Source organism: Trachypithecus francoisi, unplaced genomic scaffold (assembly GCF_009764315.1).
Source record: "Trachypithecus francoisi isolate TF-2019V2 unplaced genomic scaffold, Tfra_2.0 Lachesis_group10, whole genome shotgun sequence".
Lineage (NCBI taxonomy): Eukaryota > Metazoa > Chordata > Mammalia > Primates > Cercopithecidae > Trachypithecus > Trachypithecus francoisi.
In genome coordinates this window covers 29,735,407-29,757,287 of record NW_022681455.1, presented here as the reverse complement: position 1 = coordinate 29,757,287, position 21,881 = coordinate 29,735,407, and the positions used below count along the sequence as shown (strand labels likewise).

At 47.5% G+C, this 21,881-nt stretch overlaps 1 protein-coding gene, 2 long non-coding RNA genes and 1 pseudogene across 3 annotated transcripts; 2 read left to right on the top strand and 2 right to left on the bottom strand.

The window, feature by feature from the left end:
- The first annotated feature begins 509 nt into the window (after nucleotides 1-509).
- On the top strand, nucleotides 510-2,058 carry LOC117088374 (annotated as a pseudogene).
- Nucleotides 2,059-3,408: 1,350 nt separating this feature from the next.
- On the bottom strand, nucleotides 3,409-7,400 carry LOC117088393 (mamu class I histocompatibility antigen, alpha chain F). Its single transcript, XM_033219647.1, has 8 exons — nucleotides 7,277-7,400; nucleotides 6,722-6,941; nucleotides 6,316-6,591; nucleotides 5,794-6,069; nucleotides 4,928-5,203; nucleotides 4,682-4,798; nucleotides 4,196-4,228; nucleotides 3,409-3,838 (listed from the first exon to the last, which is right to left on the bottom strand). Exons 2-8 carry the CDS (start codon nucleotides 6,831-6,833, stop codon nucleotides 3,834-3,836), a joined length of 1,095 nt encoding a protein of 364 aa, XP_033075538.1. The 5' UTR covers nucleotides 6,834-6,941; nucleotides 7,277-7,400; the 3' UTR covers nucleotides 3,409-3,833.
- On the top strand, nucleotides 5,782-21,117 carry LOC117088425. The gene is made up of 4 exons (XR_004439203.1): nucleotides 5,782-5,867; nucleotides 18,392-18,394; nucleotides 18,830-18,837; nucleotides 21,085-21,117. It is a non-coding gene; the product is annotated as an uncharacterized LOC117088425 (long non-coding RNA).
- Nucleotides 9,758-15,860, bottom strand: LOC117088442. The gene is made up of 3 exons (XR_004439231.1): nucleotides 15,771-15,860; nucleotides 12,733-12,883; nucleotides 9,758-10,334 (listed from the first exon to the last, which is right to left on the bottom strand). It is a non-coding gene; the product is annotated as an uncharacterized LOC117088442 (long non-coding RNA).
- Nucleotides 21,118-21,881: the final 764 nt, after the last annotated feature.

Genomic DNA, 21,881 nt, shown 5'->3' with positions numbered 1-21,881 from the left:
CACTTCTCATTATTTTCACTGGTCACACCCAGGTCAAGGTAACCGACGTCTCTATCCTGAAATGCTACATGCCTTTCCCACTGTTTTCTCTACTGCATCACTTGTCCCCCACCTCTCAATTCTGTTCTCAATAGGGCAGCCAGAGAGAAGCTTTTGAAGAGTAAGTCCTACCATGTCCCACTTTTCAAAACTGTACTGTAACTCACCATCTCACTCAGAGCAAAAGTGAAAACCCTGCCCACACTCTCCAGGCCTACCTGCTCTGGCCACACCTCTGACCTCATCTCAGTCACTCTCTGTCCAGCCCTTCTGGACTCTTCTCACTTCCCAAAAGACAGATACTTTCCTGCCCTAGTGCATTTTCACAGGAGGCTCCCCTGCCTGGAAAGAACTTTCCTAGACATCCTCGTAGATATCTCCTCATGTCCTTCAAATTGTCCTTCAAGACCTAGAGAAGCTTCTCTGCTCCTTCTTGAATCTCTGTCTGGCTCAGCTCACTTGCCCCCACCATGTCCATTAGGGTGACACAGAAGTCCTACAAAGTATTCCAATCTGGCCCCCAGGCCTTCAGCAGCTGCTCCTACACGAGTAGGCCTGGTACCCACATCAGCTCCTTGAGCTTCTTCTAAGTGGGCAGCAGTGGCAGCAGCTTTTGGGGGTAGCTTGGGCATGGCAAGGGTCTGGGTGGAGGCTATGGTGGGGCTCGTGGTATGGGGGGCATCACAGCCATCATGGTCAACCAGAACCTACCGAGGCCCCTTAAGCTAGAGGTGGACCCCAACATTCAGGCCATGTGCACCCAGGAGAAGGACCAGATCAAGACCCTCAACAACAAATTTGCCTCCTTCATCAACAAGTTGCAGTTCCTGGAGCAATAGAACAAAATACTGGAGACCAAGTGGAGCTTCCTGAAGCAGCAGAAGATGGCTCAGAGGAAGATGGACTGCATGATTGAGAGCTACATCAACATTCAGCAGCAGCTGGACACCATGGGCCAGGAGAAGCTGAAACCGGAGGCGAAGTTTGGCAACACACGGGGACTGCTGGAAGACTTCAAGAACTAGTACAAGGACAAGATCAATATTAATACAGAGAAGGAGAATGAATTTGTCCTCATCAAGAAGGATGTGGCTGAAGCTAACATAAATGAGGTACAGCAGGAGTCTCGCCTGGAAGGGCTGAATGACGAGATCAACTTCCTCAGGTGGCTCTATGAACAGGAGATCCTGGAGCTGCAGTCCCAGATCTCAGACACATCTGTGGTGCTGTCCATGGACAACAGTCACTCCCTGGACATGGACAGCATCATCGCTGAGGTTGAGGCCCAGCAAGAAGAGATCACCAACCGAAGCTGGGCTGGGACTGAGCCTGCACCAGGTCAGGTATGAAGAACTGCAGGCGCTGGCTGGGAAGCACTGGACGACTTGTGTCACACAAAGACGGAGATCTCAGAGATGACCTGGAACCTCAGCTGGCTCCAGGCTGAGACTGACAGCCTCAAAAACCAGTGGGCCTCCCTGCAGGCCGCCATCACAGATGCAGAGCAGCATCGGGAGCTGGCCATTAAGGAAGCCAAGCTGTCTGTGCTGGAGGCCACCCAGCAGTGGGCAAAGCAGGACATGGCACAGCAGCTGTGCGAGTACCAGGAGCTGATGAACATCAGGCAGGCCTGGACATCGAGATCATCACCTACAGGAAGCTGCTGCAGGGCAGGGAAAGCTGGCTGGAACATGAGCATCCACACAAAGACCACCAGTGGCTACTCAGGTAGGCTGAGCGTGGCCTATGGGGCCCTTACAAGGCCTGGCCTCAGCTACAGCCTGGGCTCCAGATTTGGCTGTGGCAGGGGCTCCAGCTCCTTCAGCCACACCAGCTACTCCAGGGTCGTGGTTATGAGGAAAATTGAGACCCAGGATAGAAAGCTGGTGTCCAAGACCTCGGATATCCTGCCTAAGTGAATGGCCACAGCAGCCACTCCCAGCCTGCCCCCTCCTGTGACTGCCCCAGGGCCTGTAGGAGAGGCTGCTGTGCAGGGGAACATAGGGAACAGGAGACCCACCTGAGGCTCAGTCCTTGCCCTCAGCCCACCCATGGCAGGAGTTTACTGCCTGGAGTACTCCCACTTGCATATGCATTCAGCTACAAAGTAAATGTTTTTTTTCTTCTTTCTTTCTTTCTTTCTTTTTCTTTCTTTCTCTTTCTCTTCCTTCCTTCCTTCCTTCCTTCCTTCTTTCTCTCTCTCTCTTCCTTTCTTTCTTTCTTTTCTTTCTTTTTTTCCCCCAAATTAAAGCCACAGTTAGCTCTGCCAACTGTGAAAAAAAAAGTCTTTCCTTGCAGGTCACATTTGCAACAAGGCCCATGCTGACTACATAGTACAACAGCCACCTTCCCTGTCCCCACAGCCCACACTCTGGATAACTCACTCCACAGCACTTGCCACCTTCTAACACAAGAATTTGCCTTCCGTACTCTGCTTATAGTTGCGTCTGCCTGCCTCTTCTCTCTAGAACATATGCGCCACAAGGCCAGAAATTTTTCTGTTTTTAGTTTAAAGATGTTTTCCAAATGCAAAACCGTCATATACCTAGCAGATAACAAATGTCAGTTCAATGAAAGCTCACCGTAGAGTACCTCCCTATCCAAAAGGCAATGTCTTTATTAATGTAGCCTCAAGCCAAATGCTATTTTGTGGCTGCTACAGCTGTTTGTGGCAGCTACAGCACAACATCCTCTCACACTGATATCAGTGCCACCAGTGCTTTTGTCACCAGTGCTGTTTGAGTGTCCTCCCTCCCCTCATTCCTCCTCCCACACCAACCCTCCTGCACACCGCAGCACACAACCATATTTCTCTCTTCAGGAAAGATAATCTTAGGCTTATAAGTCCAATTTTCCAACTACATATGAATCTAAATTAAGATTCTGCTTTACAAATCCATGAGTTTGGACTGGAGCCAGCGCTAGGATTACTACACTTCAGGGCAGGAAGAAGAGTAGGAGAGCAGAAGAGGAGCTCCAACAGAAAGTTACCTATGATGAGAAACTATGGGACCCCTCCTCTCTGCAAATGTCACAATCTGGTTCCTATAAGAAGGCTGGTGAAAAGATGGAAAATACAATCCAGGAAAGAGCCCTGGAAGGAGGGCAAGTGCTGGACAGGTCTGAAAAATCAGTCTCTTGATACCACAAGGACTTCTGTGTGCAGGGACTGCCCTAAATAACATTTGAGTCCCTGAGATCACAGGTCCTGCTGGGAAAAAGTTCTGCTGTAGGACCAAGGCCACTAGAGCAGCAAAGATGACCTGGCTGAGCAGTGACCAGATAAAGCCCACAGTGGCCTGAGTACCCACCCGGCACAGCCCCATCTACTCTCCTGCCCTGCAACAGATCAGCATAGGAAACATAGACTCTGGAAGGTTCTCAGGTCTTCCATTTATTTTGTCTCTCAAATGTTAGTAATCTCCTCCTCTAATTAACTCATCAACCTCTCATGGCAAGAATTTAAAGAAGTAAATTTATACTCAGATTCTAATTTTAATAGGGAAACAGGAAGTTGCAGCTCAGTACACCATGAAGTTGAGACAGAGACAAAGACATCCGAGCCCCATTGTCTCTGGAACAGGAAAGGTAATTGGGTAGAAACATGGGGTAGTGCGGGGAAGGGGGTCATGGTGGACGTGGGGGTAGGCTGGTCTCCCCACCTTCTCACATTATGCTAACAGGGGTGAAGACACATTTGGACACCTTTGCAGAAAGAGAATTCAGGCTTCTTGAAGTCACAAAAGGGAGGCATGAACAAATCTTGCTTCTCAGTCCCACACAAGGAAGCTGTCTCACACTACAGAGAAAATATTCATGAACAAATTCACATCAGTCACAGTGATGGGTCACACTCTAAACAGCCCATTTCATGCTCAAGACATCCAAGTCAAAGAAACCCCATAGCACAGCTGAGTGCCCTCTGCTCCTCCCAACACCCCACTCACATCAGGGCCCCTGCCCTGGAGTGTCACCTTTATTAGCTGTGAGAGACACACCAGAGCCCTGGGCACTGTCAATGATTGGGGTAGAACAAAAACAGGACCTGGTCAGAGCCCACAGATGTGGCTAGAGGAACTGTAGGGTGGGTGAGCTCCCTCATGGGCTCCTGACCAATACCGCAACAATCTCAGGGATCAGCCTCCTTCATACTTACTTGCAGGCTGAGAGTAGCTCCCTCTGTTTCTATCTGTGGAAACAAAATGTCCTGTGAGAGGCCAGAAAGGAGCCAGGGCCATAAGGTCCTAGAGCAACCTCCTAGTTGTTGATCCCAGAGAAGTTTCCAGAAATGTGTAACTGCAGATTACACATTTACTTCATCAGGAAATACGACGAAAGCAGATGTGGGTCCTGGACCAACTGCCCTCCTGAGGTCTGTCATCAGCAGAGACCTTCCCCTGTGATTTGTGGCTGCTGGGAATCAGGTCCCCACCACCACAATCATTGAAGTGAAGAATCTGTCCTTCATTTTCACAAGTGCTTTACAAATGAGTAAGAGCTGGCACACAGGGCCCAGGCTGGGTAGGCCTGTGTGTGTGTGGATGGTGCTTCCCAGTAACGAGGCAGGACACACTTCTACCTGGGGCTTGCAACCCCCAGTAGGACAAGAAAACTCAGACTCCGCTCCTTACCCCTTCCCTACCTGAGCTCTTCCTCCTCCACATTACAGCAGCAACCACAGCTCCAGTGACCACAACTGCTAGGACAGCCAGCCCAGCAATGATGCCCACGATGGGGATGGTGGACTGGGAAGATGGCTCTGGGAAAGGAGAGGAAGGTGAGGGCCCCTGACCCCAGGCCTCAGCCCTGACTCTGCAGAAGGGCTCCTGCTTTCCCTGAGAAGAGACGCGACCCCTCATCCCCTTCCTTACCCCGTCTCACTCCTTACCCCATCTCAGGGTGAGGGGCTGGGGCAGCCCTTCGTGTTGCACATGGCACGTGTATCTCTGCTCCTCTCCAGAAGGCACCACCACAGCTGCCCACTTCTGGAAGGTTCCATCCCCTGCAGGCCTGGTCTCCACGAGCTCTGTGTCCTGGGTCTGTTCCTCCCCGTCCCGCTGCCAGGTCAGTGTGATCTCCGCAGGGTAGAAGCCCAGGGCCCAGCACCTCAGGGTGGCCTCACGGTCAGAGATGGGGTGGTGGGCAACGTGTGCCTTTGGAGGATCTGAGCAGAGTCAGAAAATTCAAGTACTTTGCCTTCCTCATGAGAAACCCCAGCAATGCTCATGTGACCGTCCTGAGAATGGACAGGACACCTGGGGTGAGGAAGGGAGCACAGAACCCAGACACCAGCCTGGACACAGGCACCTGGGAAAATCTCCTATTCCTTGGAAAGTTCGAGTCTCTGAGGGGGGAGCAGGGACTTCTGGCCCTGACCTAAGTGGAGGCCAAGGGACTCAGAAGAGCTGGAATCAGAGCCCCACACACATTCAGTGTGCAGAGAACAAAGCTTGAGAGGAAAAGTCACGGGGCCCAAGGCTGTTGGAGGGCTCAAAGGGGATCGCGGATCAGTATTCCAGGGACTGTCTTCCCTTCATTCCCTCAGAGACTTTATCCCTTAATTGTCCCAGAGAGCAGGGTGGACTCTCACAGTCACTCTCTGGTACAGGATCTGGAAAGCCAGAAAGCTTCTTCCCACTCAGGACCAGAGAGAGGGCGATATTCTAGCATTAATCCCACTTTCCTCCCCACCTTGTGCGAGGCCATCCCAAGAGATCTACAGGAGATGGGGAAGGCGCCCATGGCCCCTGGTACCTGCGCGCTGTAGCGTCTCCTTCCCGTTCTCCAGGTATCTGCGGAGCAACTCCAGGCACTCGCCCTCCAGGTAGGTCCTGAACTCCTCTGCATATTCCTCTGCCTCATAGAAGCGCTGGGTGATCCTAGCTACCGTGTCCGCGGCGGTCCAGGAGCGCAGGTCCTCGTTCAGGGAGATGTAATCCTTGCCGTCGTAGGCGTGCTGGTGATACCCGCGGAGGAGGCGTCCGTCGGACCCCATGTCGCAGCCATTCATTCCCTGGAGGGTGTGAGACCCTGGCCCGGTCCCTGCAGTCAGCCCCGTCCAGCTAGCCGCGCCCTCTCTCCGCCCAACCCGCTGGGATTTTGGCCTAAACTGAAAATGAAACCCGGTAAAGGCGCCTGGGACTCTCCCTGGTGGACGGTCTGGGCGGGTCCCGCAGCCTCACAGTGGATTTCGGACCCGGAGACTCTGAGGGACCCGGACGGTCCGTGGCTGATGGGGAGTGGTCGTGACCCGCGCCCCCGGTCGGGGTCACTCACCGGCCTCGCTCTGGTTGTAGCGGAGGAGCAGGTTGCTCAGGGCCACTCGGTCAGTCTGTGCGTTGGCCTTGGCGTACCCTGTGGTCCGCTCCCAATACTGCGGTCCCTCTTGCTCCACCCACGGCGCCCGCGGCTCCATCCTCGGAATCGCGGCGTCGCTGTCGAACCGCAGGAACTGCGTGTTGTCCACGTACTCCACCGCGATGTACCTGTACCGAGGCTCCCTGCGGCCAGGCCGCGACACAGCGGTGCTAAAATACCGCAAGGAGTGGGAGCCTGGGGGCGAGGAGGGGCTGAGATCCGCCCGACTTTCCTCCGGGCGCAACTCCCCAGGTCCTGCACCCCAGCGGTACCGGCCCCTCGCTGCTCCCCGCAGAGACCCTTTCCCTCCCGACCCCGCACTCACCCGCCCAGGTCTCGGTCAGGGCCAGGGCCCCTGAGAGCACAAGGAGGAGGGTTCGGGGCGCCATGACCCCAACCTCCGCGTCTGGGGAGAATCTGAGTCCCGGAGGGTGCATGGGGACTTTAGAACCGGAACGCGGCGACACTGATTGGCTTCTCTAGAAACTCCGCACACAATGGGAGTGAGAAATGGGGCCGCGTTATGAGTATCCAGGAAGAGGAACCTGACACGGGTTGGGAGAGAAGGAGAAACTCTGGGGAGATGGGGAATTCTCAATGCTGAGCCTCCCCACCCCAGACGCCGTCTCGGGGCCTGAGCCCTTGAGAGCCACTCCTGGGGCCCTGGGACTTTGCCCTCACCCTCCTCCTACTGTGCAGGGTGTATCTCAATGTCTCCCTGAGTCTTCGCCCGGGGACTGAGAAACCAGTGAGAAACCTTCGGCAGGGACCGAGTCCATCTCCCTTCAGTTCTCATTCCGAAATCTCCGTCCCTTGACTGAACTTTCTGCCTCACACTCCATACCTGGACTCCCCTGGACTCTTTTGGAAGAAAACTCACCCCAAGGAGCTTGGTGCCAGAGAATGAACTTGTCCTGAGAATGAAGGTATAGAGACAGTTTCTTCTTCTCCTCCTCCTTTTCCTCCCCCTCCTCTTCCTTCTTCTTCCTCTTCTTCCTCTCCTTCTCCTTCTCCTCCTCTTCCTCTTTCTTCTCCTTCCTCCTCCTCCTCCTCCTCCTCGTCCTCCTCCTCCTCTTCCTTCTCTGGAAAAGTCGTAGCTGAGCATATGAAATAGAACGGAGACCAGTTTCCTTTTTATTAGCTGCAGTGAGTAGTAGAATCTTGGTAACCCCTGAATTATCAGGAATCTTATGTGTAAAAAATGTTACTTTGTCCCCTTGATATGTAAATGTGTCTAAATGCATTACAACTGACAACTCGCAGAGCTCCCAAGTTTTGCTTTCCCAGACTATGTATCTGTATCTTGTTGTATTCTAAAATTACCTTCATTCTATAGCCCTGAGTTTCTGTGTGAGTCCAGGACATCTCCTCAATACAAAGTAGCACAATGTGTTATTGTATGTTGCAACCAGGAGCCAGTGCATTCATTCACCTCAAAGTTGCAAGTGTTCAATGCAGTCACAATGCCCCTCACCAGTGCTCATGCACTTCCTGTTTTTAGGAAGTATCTACATCTAAGTAGTGTGCGTATTTTATTGGAACACCTAGTATTTTTTTAAACCTGAAAAATAAAGCAGAAAAAGCAATTAATTTTTTGGCAGTCCTGCATGTGGTGTTAAAGGCCAAATGTAAGGAACACCCTGCTAGGCTCTGTAGATGGATGTATTAAAAATTTATAAAACAATGTGTTTAAACCTAAGAATTCTGCCGCTTTCAAATTCTGTCCCTCTGCTCCTTTTCCTCACCTCCTGCTTCTCCAGCCCTTCCCTCCATCCCTCTCATCCCTCAGGCCCTCCTCTCCCCTTAGTCCCCATCACCCTGTCACTCCTGAATTGTGGCTCTAGCACTGTCCCATGACCTGCCACCTGAGTGGTCCTGCTACTGCGAGTCACAGTGTGTCATTTCTTCACCTAAAACACTCCAGTGGCTCCACCTCGGTCTTGTGAAGCATCTAGAATGTCAGGCACTTGAGCATATGAGGGCATACCTAGTTCAGCGTAGGCACTAAATTAATTTTTGTTGACTAGTTGAATGACATATGATTGTGCTAAAATTTAATTGCATCACAGAAAATTATAAAATGAAAAATACTGGAAAAAGGAAATATTTTATTTTATGCATGTAGTGTGCATATCAATTTATAAATTCATTCCATGTGCCTGTTGAGTCTGTGTATGAATTTTATATGACTGCATAACAAATTACCACAAACATTGGCTTTAAACAGCACCCATTTATTTTATTTATTTATTTTTAGAGACATGGCCTCCTCCTGTTATCCAGGGTAAAGTGTAGTTGCATAATCATGGTTCCCCGCAGCCTCAAACTCCTGGCCTCTAGAGGTCCTCTTGCCTCAGTCTCCGGAGTAGCTAGGACTACAGGCAAGTACCACCATGCTCAGGTAAATTTAAAAAAAAGAAAATTTTTTTGTGGAGAGGAAGGTCTCCTCAAATTGCCCAGGCTAGTCTCAAACTGCTGGCTCCAAGTAATCCTCCTGCGTCATTCCCACAAACCTTAGGATTACAGGCATGAGCTACCACGCCTAACCACACAACACTTGTTTATTTGTTTACAGTTCCTCAGTCAGAAATCCGAACATGATTGGAGGGTTCTCTGTTTAGGGTTTCCCAAAGTTACGTTTTCATTTTGAGGACCTCTTTCAGGCTTATACAGAGGTGACAGGATTCAGTTTCTGCCAGTTGTAGGACTAACGTTCCTGTTCCTTGCCTGCTGTCAAGGTAGAGAGAGGCTGCTATCAGTTCCTGGTGCCCACCAGCATTCTTTGCCACACAGCCCCTTCATTTTTAAAACCCACAGTGGAGGAACTCCCTCACACTGAATCCATCTCACATTGTCAATCTCTATGATCAGGAAGAACCCGGTCCTTTCAAGGGCTTGCCAGATGAGGACAACCCGACCAAGGATAATCCCTGTGTTAAAGTCAATTGATTTAGGACCTTAATTATATATGTAAAAATCCCTTCAAGGCAGGACCTACATTATTGTTGGTTGATTAACTGGGGTCAGGTGAATGACCAGGCGCACACGCCTATCATGGGGGGCGATGATGGAATCAGCCTAGCATGGCTTGGGTCTTTCTTTTGAGTTTAATTGGGACACCGTTGGAAACTGAAGTTCAAATAAAGCAGTAATTGTGAATGATAATAAAATACATCCTATTTAGCCATGGAAATTCTTCTTACTTCTTAAAACCAAATGACATGTTTAATATTTTATAATTAATTTAGGTCGGTTGTGGTGGCTCATGCCTGTAATCTCAGCACTTTCGGAGGTAGAGTTAGGCAGAGAGCTTGATTTCACGAGTTCAAGATCAGCCTAGGCAGCATGGCAAAACCCTTGTCTCTACCAATAATATAAAACTTTTAGCCAGGCATGGTGGTGCATGTCTGTACTCCCAGCCACTCAGACAGCTGAGGTAAGAAGATTACTTGAGCCCAGGAGGTCGAGGCTGCAGTGAGCTGTCATCCTGCCACAGCACTCCAGCCTGAGTGACAGAGCAAGACCCTGTTTCAATAATAATGATGATAACAATAAAGAGCAAATGAAAATTAAAGTGCAATTATTTATCCTCTCTTGTGAAACTGTATTCATTTTTTTACTGTTACATTACAAATTACTGAAAATGTAACAGCTCAAAGCAACAAATATTGATCATCTCCCACAGTTTCCAATGCTCAGGAATCCAGGAGAGGTTTCCCGCGGTGCTTCTGGCTCAGGGCCTCTCATAAGGTTGCAGTCCAGTTGTCAGTCTAGGGCTGCATCATCTGAGGGCTCAACTGGGCTGGAGATTTGCATGAAAAATGGCTCACTCACATGGCTGTTGGAAAAGGCCTCAGTTCCTTGTTGTATGGTCCCAGGAGGCCTCGGTCCTAGCCACATGGACCTTTCCACAGGTCTACTTATGACACAGCAGCCGGCTTCCCCCAGAGTTCATGATCCCAGAGACAGAGAGAGCAAAGGTGGAAGCTACGGTAAGTTTTTTGTTTTACACCAAGAGTCACAAACTGTTATGTCAACATTACTCCATTAGTTAGAAGTGAATCATTAAGTCCACGCCACATTCACAGGGAGGGAATTAAGCTGTACCTCTGGAAAGTGGAGAGTATCAAAGAATTTGCATATATGTTAAAAGCAAAATTAAAATTATAGTTTCAGAATTTTATAAATCCAAATCTTCTTTCATCTGATTATAATTCTTTAATGCTTTAAACTTCTCTTTTTAAAGTAATGATTAAAATTTGAGACATCGCAGAGCCTTGGGTATTGAGGGGAAAAATGTTTGAGACACAGAAAGGAGATACTATAGTATCTCTGAGTTTTTCTTGCAAATACCTTTAATAACAATATTCTCTTGAATGAGTTGCAACACAGTTGAGAACTTATGGTAACTAGATCAAATAGTTCCAAGACTTCAGTGTCATAACAATAGAGCCTTAAAAATAAGTATTTGTTTTGCCTAAGATATCTCAAATTTAGTTTAAGAATGCCCCAAATGCCAATTTTCTCATTCAAATATCATCTTTAAAAATATTTGCAAATCAGATTGCTTTTAAGATAGAAAAAATATGAATCTCATACCTCAGTCAACACATCTAGCTTAGCATGATGTCAGTAACTTCGGTTGGCTACAGTAGCCCAAAATGGTTAGCTCCAATCTAGGGATAAGATTTTTCAAAAACTGGCTATTGGGTGGGAATTCCATAATAAACTTGCTATCTTTTGCTCTGGTTTTTAATGAGATGTGGTCGACATGATTTGGGCATCACTATGATTCTAAATAACACTGCTATTCTGTGCTTCTACAGTATTTTTTAGGCAATGCTATTGTGTTTTCCATTTCCTATTTGCTATTCTATCACTGGTTATTCATATATAATCTTTTCTGTTTAATTTATTTTGATCAGTAATGTGCATTTCCAATTCTGTAAAAGTTTAATTCAGGTGTATGTGTGGTACAATGCAACACATCAAATCCTTTGCAAGATGGAATTACCTTGCACATCAGACTGAACATTGTACACTGAAAATCTATGGAGATGCCAGTGAGCCAAGGATCAAATGACCTATTTCTAGTCAAGACCACTTTCATAGCATTCTGATCCTCTCCATCACATGGGTAATTACAATTGGCTTTGGTCCAATGTGAATAGCTCTTGCTAAGAATTCTTGTAATGGCAAAAACTGCAATTATTAAGTCACTGTCTTGACTGCAGAATTACAACAGGCACTTTTTACTCAGACTCTGTTAATAACTTCCTGTTCTTTACTTGTATCCCATATACTGTGGCATTAAACTTTTAACATACAGATTCAGAATGCTTTCTATATCATAACTACATAGGGTTATTTTATATATTGGGAATATTTCATGAGAAAAAGGAAAAAGTGGTGGGAAGGAAGAGAAAAATCAAGAAGAGAATAGGTGTAGAGAAACGGGAAACATCATGTATGGATAATATTATAAAAATAGAAGGAAATGAATCAGATGTAGATAACCACTATGGAATAATGGAAACATAAGAGAGGTTTATTAGTTACCTGTTGCTGTGTAACAAACTACCCAAAGACTTAATAACTTGAAACAATGAACATCAATTGACTCAAAGAAAGCAATACAAATACCAGCAAAACTGGAGCCACTGCAGGTGGAAGAAGTTGGATAAACAAAAGGATTTTACAAACTGGAATAAGTAAGAGGTCACCGTTGTGTAAATGGAAATGATTTGTTGGTCCATATTCTCCAAGAAGCAGATGACATGACGGTAAAGTTGCAGTATTTTATTAGAGGACACACCTGCCAGACAATATGAGACAAGATCCAGGAAACCCTGGGAAAGGCAGCAGACTGAGATGCAAGTGTGACCCCCAAGTGAGGGACAAAAGGAGAAGAGGTTTGTTGGACACATCCTAGATCACAGGCAATCTAAGGAGAGTTGAGCAAGGCCATGGAGGAGTCCTATAGCCAGTTGGCCCTTGTCTTCCAGAAATGGGTCTCCCTTAGTGTCCCTCTTGTCACCCATCACTGATTGGGAACAGCCTGTGGGAAGCAGGGCATCTGCACCAGTGCTGCTGAGGATGTCAGAGCACAGGAGCGGGGCCTTGGGAGATTATCTGGGAGCATGGCTCAAACCCTTCCTGAGGTTTCTGGGCCCTTGGAAATCAAATTCTCTCAGGCTTGGTTGCTGGACAATTCCACTAACACTTAAAATTGAACCAGGAGACCCCCCAAGTGGATCACTGGGTTCCACACACATTCCTCCTGCCCTCATTGTGTGACCGCAGCCCAATCGTCTCCTGGAGATTAGGATCTATTACCTGTGCCTGGAGAGGAGGGGACTCCTCACTTGCTAGTCTCTGGGCACATAGTGTCCAAATCTCCCTGCGGGCAATAGTAATGTGTTGTTCAGTGGGCTCTCATTTGTCCTGATTGACGAGTACCCTTCTTTAGAATCCAGGACCTTCTACCCTGCAGAGCACAGGTTTGGGAGATGAGAAGTGCAAAATCCCACAGCAGGTGAATCTAAGGAATGAGACATGGAGCCATACCCACTTCCACTCCTTGGTTTCTTGACCCACATGTTCTTCCTACTGAGAACACAGCACTGTAGACATGTCTCTGATTTAATAAATGCACCATGTCCTGAAAGACAGCACCCAGCCCTCAGAGTGCTTCCTCCGGACTGGCACTGAGTTGTGCCTGTAGAAGACGTGTCCGGCATTCTTTGTGGCTGGCAGACCCTGGGTGGTGCTGATGGTGATAGAATCAGTGGATCCCACGGCCGTGAAAATGCTGCACTTACTTCCCTGTCAAGTGGGTTCCCCCAGGAAGACAGTGTGCTAAGAGCAATGTCAAGCCTGTGGATCAGGAACGTCAACAGTCCCCAGAGAATGGTGCTGACTGAGGGTCTGAGAGCAGGACGGGAAAACCCACTCATGGAATGGTGCCTAACCCTGTGAAGATGAACCTCTGGCCCTTCCAGGATGGAAGTGGCTCAATGTAGTCAACTCATCACTTATCAGCGAGTTAGTCACCTAAAGAAATGTAGCATTTGAGGCACATCATTGGCCTCAAATGCTAATGAGTTGGACATTCAGAGGTGGCAGCAGCTGGATCTGTCTTGGAAGGTGGCAGTTAGTGCTTCTGGACCCATATTTAGCCTCACCCCTGCCACTGTGGTTGCTCCACTGATGCACTGATTCTGCCAGGCCTGGGCTGACCCATGCTGAGGGCTGGCTAACTTCAATTTGTCTGCTTGGTTGTTTAGTGCCACTTCAGGTTCGGGTGTTTTCTGGAGGTGTCAACATAGGATTCATGCTCAACCCAGATGGACCATTTCCATCTCATGATGAATGCTTTGGGGTCTGTCCAATCTATGACTTCCTGAGTTACAGAAGCCAATTCATATAGGCATTTGAAATCACATGGTTGTTTGATGTCCCATGGCAAGTATTCTCTTATCAGGGCCAGTAACATACCAAAAGTTGCTTCTAACAGGGGCTTATGTCTCTGCTGTGGATGGCACAGACTTACTCCAGAATCCCAGGCCCTCTGTGTGACTTCCCCACTGGTGCTTGTTTCAGCTCCATCCTGCATCTTTCCCCACCACTGACACCTCCAGGTGGGTCTGAGGGATGGTGTTGCCTCATGGCCTGAATCTGCCACAGTGTCCTTTCCTCGGGAGGCCCAATTGAAGTAAGTCCCTTCCTATTTCTCCTAGAGTGTGGGCCAAAGCAATAGATGTGGGATGTGGTGTTGTCAGAACTCAAAGAGTTTCACCAGGCAGTGTGCTTCCTTCTTTGTCGTGAGGATGCAAGATGCAACAGTTTGTCTTTTACTCTGGAGAAGAAACTCCTGGATGTCCTCAACCACCGGACAAATAAAACTTCACTGCAGGGGCCACTCCTGAATCTCTGTATGGTTTATCTTCCATCTTCTGAAGAGCACGTTATTTGCCAAGGCCTTCAGCATACTTTCCACCTCGTACTCATCCATCCTAGTCAACATGATGTTGTTGATGAAATGAGCTGATTTACTATTCTATAGGATGCCGGATTCTTCAGATCTCTGAAGACTCTACAATAGAGGGCAGGTCAGTGACAATAACCCTGAGGTCAACCATAAAGAAACATGTTGTGGATCCCACATGAATCAATTCGTGTATAGTTTTTCTCATTGGAGTGGAAAGGAACACACTGACCAAATCCACAGCTGCACACTGTGTGCCTGAGGCCTTATCAATCTGCTCTACCAGTGATATCCAGCCAGCATGGCAGCTGCAATTATGACTCCTACTCTGTCAAGTCTGAAGTAATCCCATTCATTCTTTAGGCCCCATCAGGCTTCTTTGGGGACAGATTGCTGGGTCACATGAAGATAATAAGCAACCCCAACACCACCCCTCATCCTTCAGCTCTCTAATGGCAGTGCTACACCTACAATACCTATAGTACCTTTCATAAGACCCACCCTGGGACTCAATATCATTTTTTATTTGGCCAGGATGAAGTCAGTTGCAGAGGTTTCAGACAATGAAAGCCCTTATTCCAGAGACTTGGAACCCAATGTGGGGGTTACTCCAGCTGCCAGTGCATCAACGCCAATTAAACACTTGGGGAATGGGGAGATAAACAGGGCTGGGTCTGTGGACCCGGTGGTTCCACTGTGATGTGTCCAGGTTTATTCCCGGCTTCTGTAAGTCCCACTGTGATGGGGACATGATGGTTCTGTAGGCCTATAGGCATCAATATCAGCTCACACCCAGTGTCAATACTCCCCCAAATTCTGCCTGTTTCCCTTTCCAAGTGTACAGTCCCCCAAGTAAATGGCTGTAGACTCCTTGGCAGAAAGACAGAAGGAATTGTTCCAGCATATACTTGCCATGAGGTTCCAGGGTCCTTCCTCCTGGGGTAGGGACTCCTCTAGAACTGGGATATGAAACTTGGTTGAAGTTTAGAACTTCAACCAAGTTTAGAAACTTGGAATTGAGAGTGGGATCATGACTTTGTATTGAATTAAACACTCTCAGCCTCCTGCTCATCAATTCTTGCTTTCTTATCATGGATATCAAGCAGCACCCTTGTTGGCTGCCTGTCTATTCTGACACCACCCTCTATTAACCTTCCCCACAACTCCCTGCAGATCAAGCTGCCTCAGATGCTCCTCTGAGATTATCATGGTAACCATGCCCTCTGGCTTTTGCAGGTCACTGCCACCATTTGGTTCTCTGTCTTTTCAGGGCCACATTTTCCCCAGGAATATCAATGAGCCCAACTAAGGACCTCCTTCCTGCCATCACACCCAGCCTGCAGAGGACACCACCCTGACGCCTCTTAGGAATGCAAGTCCCTCTTACCGGTACGTTCCTGAGGCTCTGGTGGAAGGTGTACCCTCTGGGTCCTCTGTGGAGCATGGCCCTAGTGGGCCTTCTGGTCTCGCATGATGTCTCCATCCCACACAACAACTTCCCTCGGCCTCTTTATCCATCCTCTACATGTTCCTACAACTAAGTCATGTCTAACTTACTGAGAGTTGGGCATCATTTTTTCCAGTCTACATGGGTCCACCCCAGCAGTGGGTCTGCCCCATGCCCTGAGGTCCTTGATAAACCCATACCCTGAGAAAGTGCTCCCAAGCCAAAGGTGTTTTTTATTTATCCAGCTTGATTCTGGCCCTTTGATCAAACACCCTCAAATTCCAGTCCCAGAACTGCTCCTCAGGCTCCTACGGGGACATACCTACCAGCTAGTTACTGCAAAACTACTGAGTGGGATTCCCATTGCATCATAGGGGTGAGGCTTCTGCAGCATATTCCAGTGTAAGAAGTGGGAGCTATTACCAGAGAAGAGCCTCCTCTGCATGCCCAGAGGGTTCTAAAGGGCACCCATAGGATAACCCAGTTCCAATTTGCAGAATCTCAGGTTTCCTCACCAGAGCCCTGACTTTCCCACAACAGGCCTGCCTCTGATGAATGTCCGAACATCTCTGTAGTACTGTGACTTTCACAATGATGTCATCAGCTATCATTCCACTCTGCAAAGAGAGAGGGGCAGGTGCCTCTCCTCAATCTGTCTCCCCCAGGCCCCGTGAGGGTGGGTGGAGGCTCTCTCCAGGCCCTCGTCTGGCCCCACCCCAGCATGTCTCCAGGTTCCTCTCAGCCCTGGTTCCTTTTGGCCCTGCAGTCACAATGAGCAACATTGTGATGCACCCTGAACTGTGTCACAGTGTCATCCACTCAGGCTCACACTGCTTATAGGCCACTTGCCAGCCAAGGGATGTGGCCACATTTTGTACCTTCTGCACCTCAGCCTTGCTTTCAAGTGCAGGTGATGAAGACACCCATGTAGAACAAATGTTATCTTCTATCTTCATTGAGTTTAGTCATCCAATTTTCCAATCCTCAATGGGCAAGGAAGAGTGTGGTTTCCACCAAAAGGCAGGATGTCAGCAGTCATGGGGGCAACAAACAGGCAAAGACACCTGAAAACAGACCAAGCAGGAAGCACAGGCATCCAGTGAAGATGGGAACCCTGTAGATTTGACTGTCTTTAAGCACATTAGAGAGATTACCGTTACTAACAACTTAGCCAGAAAAGTTTATTAGTTATTTTCAAAAAGCATAAAATTATGTAATATAGTATTTTTTAAAAATTCCCATCAATACAAAACTAATCTGGGCACTGCAACTTCCGGCGAGCAACTGGGACAGGCGGCATCATCAGGAAGGCAGGCCCTGCCGTGCCCCATGTGCCAGTGCCCCAGATGGCAGCAGCCTCCCCAGAAGCATCTTGTATGTCACCTGCACAGGGCCAGGGTCCCAGCTCCCCATACACCTTCCCCTGCTTTTTCTTTTTTGTCCTTTCCTGTTTTGATAAACCACCTGCAAAAAGGAAAAACCACTCTGAGGACAAGAAACATCTCCATGAGAAACACATAGTTGCCAGAGGGTAAAAGGCCCTGTTCATGCACATTGAAAAGCTCAGGTATTTCTATTAAAGTCTCTCCTTTTACTTTAGGATGCCGACTCCTGCGTCCATCTCAACCTGGGCATCGTGCCACCACCTTTAAGAAGAGAAAAACTAAGTAGTGCTTTGCAAAGGGGCAGCAGCATTTCTCACTTCTGACCACATCAGGCGCACGGCCATGCAGATGAACAGGTGGGGGACACAGGTGAGGCCCCAGACCTGCTCTCCTCCCACAGTACATTCCTGAGTCTTTTTAAACAGTTGTGAAAATGCCACAGATGCAAGCACCTGTGGGCCACTCCCATGGGGACCATTGCATGAGGCAGTTCCACTCATTCTCAGATCCTCCTACCATGGGCTATGCTTAGTGACCTAAGGCCAAGCCGAGGAGGACACCGGCCACAGCACACTATCCTCAGGGGCATGCTGCCAGCAGGGGCAAAGTTATCCCTAGCAACAAGATACAGAAAGAAAGAAAAAAGGAAGGATGTGTAGCCGATGGGCCGGTTTGTGCTCTTGATTTGCCACACAAAAGAATTTGAGAGCAAGTCCAAAGTAAAAGTCAGCAAGATAATTTATTGCAAAGTGAAAGTACACTCTGACAGCTGATCAGAGCAGGCTGCTCAAAAGTGAGACAGTACCCTCTCCTCACAGGAGTCTTACGTGATTATTCATGAATAGGTGGGAAGGGGTATTGTTTTAAGCATGTTCTGTGGTCCCTTCGACGTGCGTGCACTGTGGTTGTACATACCAGCACATACACCTCATGTCTCATTAGCATCTTAGCTTCCCACTCAGGGGTATGTTTTCTACTATTATAATGAGCATAGGTCAGCCCAAGGACACTAATCATGGGTTTCTGTGCTTGTTTAGATTTTGGGATGTTCCCCTTGGCTCTTCCACCTCCTTGCTGCAGGATGTTCTAACCACAAGCCCAGGATATGGTTTGTGCACGTCAAACAGCTTGTTCTCTCCATCAACCTGACAAGTCTCTTGTTTCCTTTCAAGGGAGGCTGTGGACCCCCTATCTCACCTACCTCAGAAGGACAGTACAGCAGTAGCCATCATGACCAAGAAAGATGATTCCAGAAGTGCAGGACAACTCCCCACCCAGATGCTGTGGCTGTGTAGTTACACACCAAGAGGTAAGCCCAGCTGACTCTCAGGGTGCTCGCTGCCCTCAGCTGACGGCCTGTAGGACATCAAGTCTTGAGAACACCATGTCCTAGTGGAGTAGAATGAACTGACAGATACACAGCAAAGCTCCACATACATTTCCTTTTCTTTGGGCCTGCAAAGTTCTTCATCAGTGTCCTCTCGCTTTTCAGCTACTACTGTTGGCTGGCTGGAAAAAATAGAACAATAGTAAAAATTGGAGACAAGTCTTTGGTGATGAAATATTGGCTACTTCCAGTATTTTCTAGCTTTGGTTATGGTTGCAGTTTTCCAGCTCACCTTGTGGGGATGAATTCAGAAAAAACTTCCGTTACAAATCGAAATGAACATTCCAGAAGTATTGGCTCAAATCAACCTTGCCCTATTAAGCCACTTAGTGAATCAAAAGATTGCTTGTTGGACTGTTAATCTCGGTGGCCAGAGAAAGGAGCTGAAGAAGGTGTTGTCAGATCAGGAACAAATAATTACAGCGGCAATAGAAAATAGAAGGCCACTTGTTCATAACCATTTGAATAAGGGCAAGGTATATGGAAACACATTATGAACTGATATTTTCAGTTTTGTTTGCAAGAAAATAGGCCAGGCGTGGTGGCTCACGCCTGTAATCCCAGCACTTTGGGAGGCCGAGGCAGGTGGATCACGAGGTCAGGAGTTCGAGGCCAGCCAGGCCAAGATGGTGAAACCCCATCTCTACTAAAAATGGAAAAATTAGCCAAGCACGGTGGTAGGTGCCTGTAATCCCAGCTACTCAGGAGGCTGAGGCAAGAGAATCGCTTGAACCAGGGCGGCAGAGCTTGCAGTGAGCAGAGAATGTGCCACTGCACTCTAGCCTGGGCGACAGAGCAAGACTCCATCTCAAAAAAGAAAGAAAAGAAAGAAAATGATTAATGGGGTAAAATAATTGAAGTATCACAGAAGATACACTAAAAAAAGAAAGAAAGAAAGAAAGAAAAAGCCTTTGTATAGTTTGCTGGAGCCACAGAAGCCCTACTCCAGAGCAGAACGATGCCTGAATCTTCAGGGTCCATTTGTGCCGCATTCACTAGCAGCCATAAATGTGACTTAATTTTACTTTGGAAATAATGCTTACCTATTGTGAGAGGCTGTAATATGAACCATCATTACATGTTAACATGGCACATGGAATTTTGAGTGCCTAAGTTACATTTTTAGAGTTGTTTCTTAGTAGCCATGTGAGTTTCCACTCCAAAAACACAAGCTAACAACTTGTTTTAAGTGAAGGACATCTAGGGCAAATGGTGGCTGACAGTGAGTAAGATCCCAATTACTCTTGCTTGTACTGTCTAAGGAAAATAAAATAACTGCTTTTCTTGTTGGGTGTTTGCTAATTTATAATTACTGTTTTATGCTTTTCAACATTTTTAATAAAGATTTTTATTGTTGGCTATAAACGTTTTAAAAGGATTATCTTCCTCTAGAATCACTCTAGGTACCAAATTCTGTATTATTCTGGATTCATCAGAGAAACAGAACCAATAAGGTGTGTGTGTGTGTTTATTCGTGTTATGAAACTGACTCAAGCAATTATTAGGGTGGCAAGTAGGAAATCTGTAGGATAAGCCAGCAGGCTGAAAATGCAGACAGAAGTTGATATTGTAGTCTTAAGGCAGAATTTCTTCTTTTCTGGGAAACTGCAGTTTCTGCTCTTAAAGCCTTCTATTGATTGGATGAGGCCCATCTACATTATTGAGGGTGATTTCCTTTTCATAAAGTCAACTGATTGTAAATATTAACCACATGTACTAAATATCTTCATAGCAACATCTAGATTAGGTTTAATTAAATGACTGGGTACTATGTCCTAGCCGAGTTCTTTGGCATTGACTCTGGGTCAAGGCACCATGTTTTCCATCATCTGCACGAGACCTAGATGACTGCTTTGATATCTACTGAAGGCCACAGCCTTGCCAAAGCCAGCCCCAGCTGAAATGCACTCACCTGCATTCCCACACAATTTTACATGCAATTTGGGGGAGGTTATGGGACCCGTGAAAACCAAGGGTCTGTGGTCCTGTGACACTTTCTCTCAGAGGGTGAAAAAGGAGTTCCTTGGAGCAGCAACTCCCCAGGGGAGTTGCTCCAACTCCTGCCTGCCCCTCCTCCCCTCTCAGCGCCAGTCCTCTTTCCTGCTGGTGCTCATCATGCAGTTTTTAAATCCCCACTCCCTGCCCCACCACTGTTGGGCTCCAGGACCTGCCTATTGGGAACTGCAGATGGGAGAAAGTATGAAGTGACCCACCTGAATTTAGAGGAGGGAAGTGAGGAATTTGGAGATATCTAAAAACATTTTGTTCCTGTGGTTTTACTTTAAATTATCTATTTTTATTGGAGATAAAATATAGATAATTTGAAATTATAACCAGTATCTCATGATTCTTCAGCATATACCATACCCCCTGGTAACCCTGGTACTTATTTATTTATTTATTTATTTATATTTTTTTGAGACGAAGTCTCACTCTGTCGCCCAGGCTGGAGTGCAGTGACTTGATCTCGGCTCACTGCAAGCTCCGCCTCCCCGGTTCATGCCATTCTCCTGCCTCAGCCTCCCGAGTAGTTGGGACTACAAGTGCCCGCCACCATGCCCAGCTAATTTTTTGTATTTTTAGTAGAGACAGAGTTTCACCATGTTAGCCAGGATGGTCTTGATCTCCTGACTTCGTGATCCACCCACCTTGGCCTCCCAAAGTGTTGGGATTACAGGTGTGAGCCACCGCGCCCGGCCTTATTATTTTAAACTTGTACAAATATTTTAAACAAACACAAAAGTAGAGAGAAGAGTACAGTGACCTTCACTGTACCCTTCACTCAGTCACATCCACTCTTGATTTATCTATATCCTCAACCATAACCCAACACCAGGTTATTTTCAACTAAATCCTAGAATACAATATATTATTTCACATGTTAGCAGTTTTCTTTTGAAGATGCCAATGTTCAGCTTCTTTAAAAAGAGAAACAGAGAGGGGTGGGAGAAGGATTGAACTGACAAAATGTATTTTCAAATGCAATTAAGGCAGAGGACAATGCAGGAACCCTCGCGCCCCCTTTTAACTGAATGCTCAGCACCTCCTAGATTCTCAATAGAAGAAAGCAGCAGCCCAGAGCCAAGGAGCCCAGGGAGGCACATCATGTTTTAATTTTTTAGCTGTTTTCAGAGCGGTATCTGGCATCTCCAGAATGGTAACACTGGACATTTCTATCCCCACTCTTGTAATGGGACTCCCCAGCTCAGAGAAAGGGAAATTATCACCCATGCTCATTTATACCTTTAATGCCTCCACCCACTCCCTTGGTCCTGACTT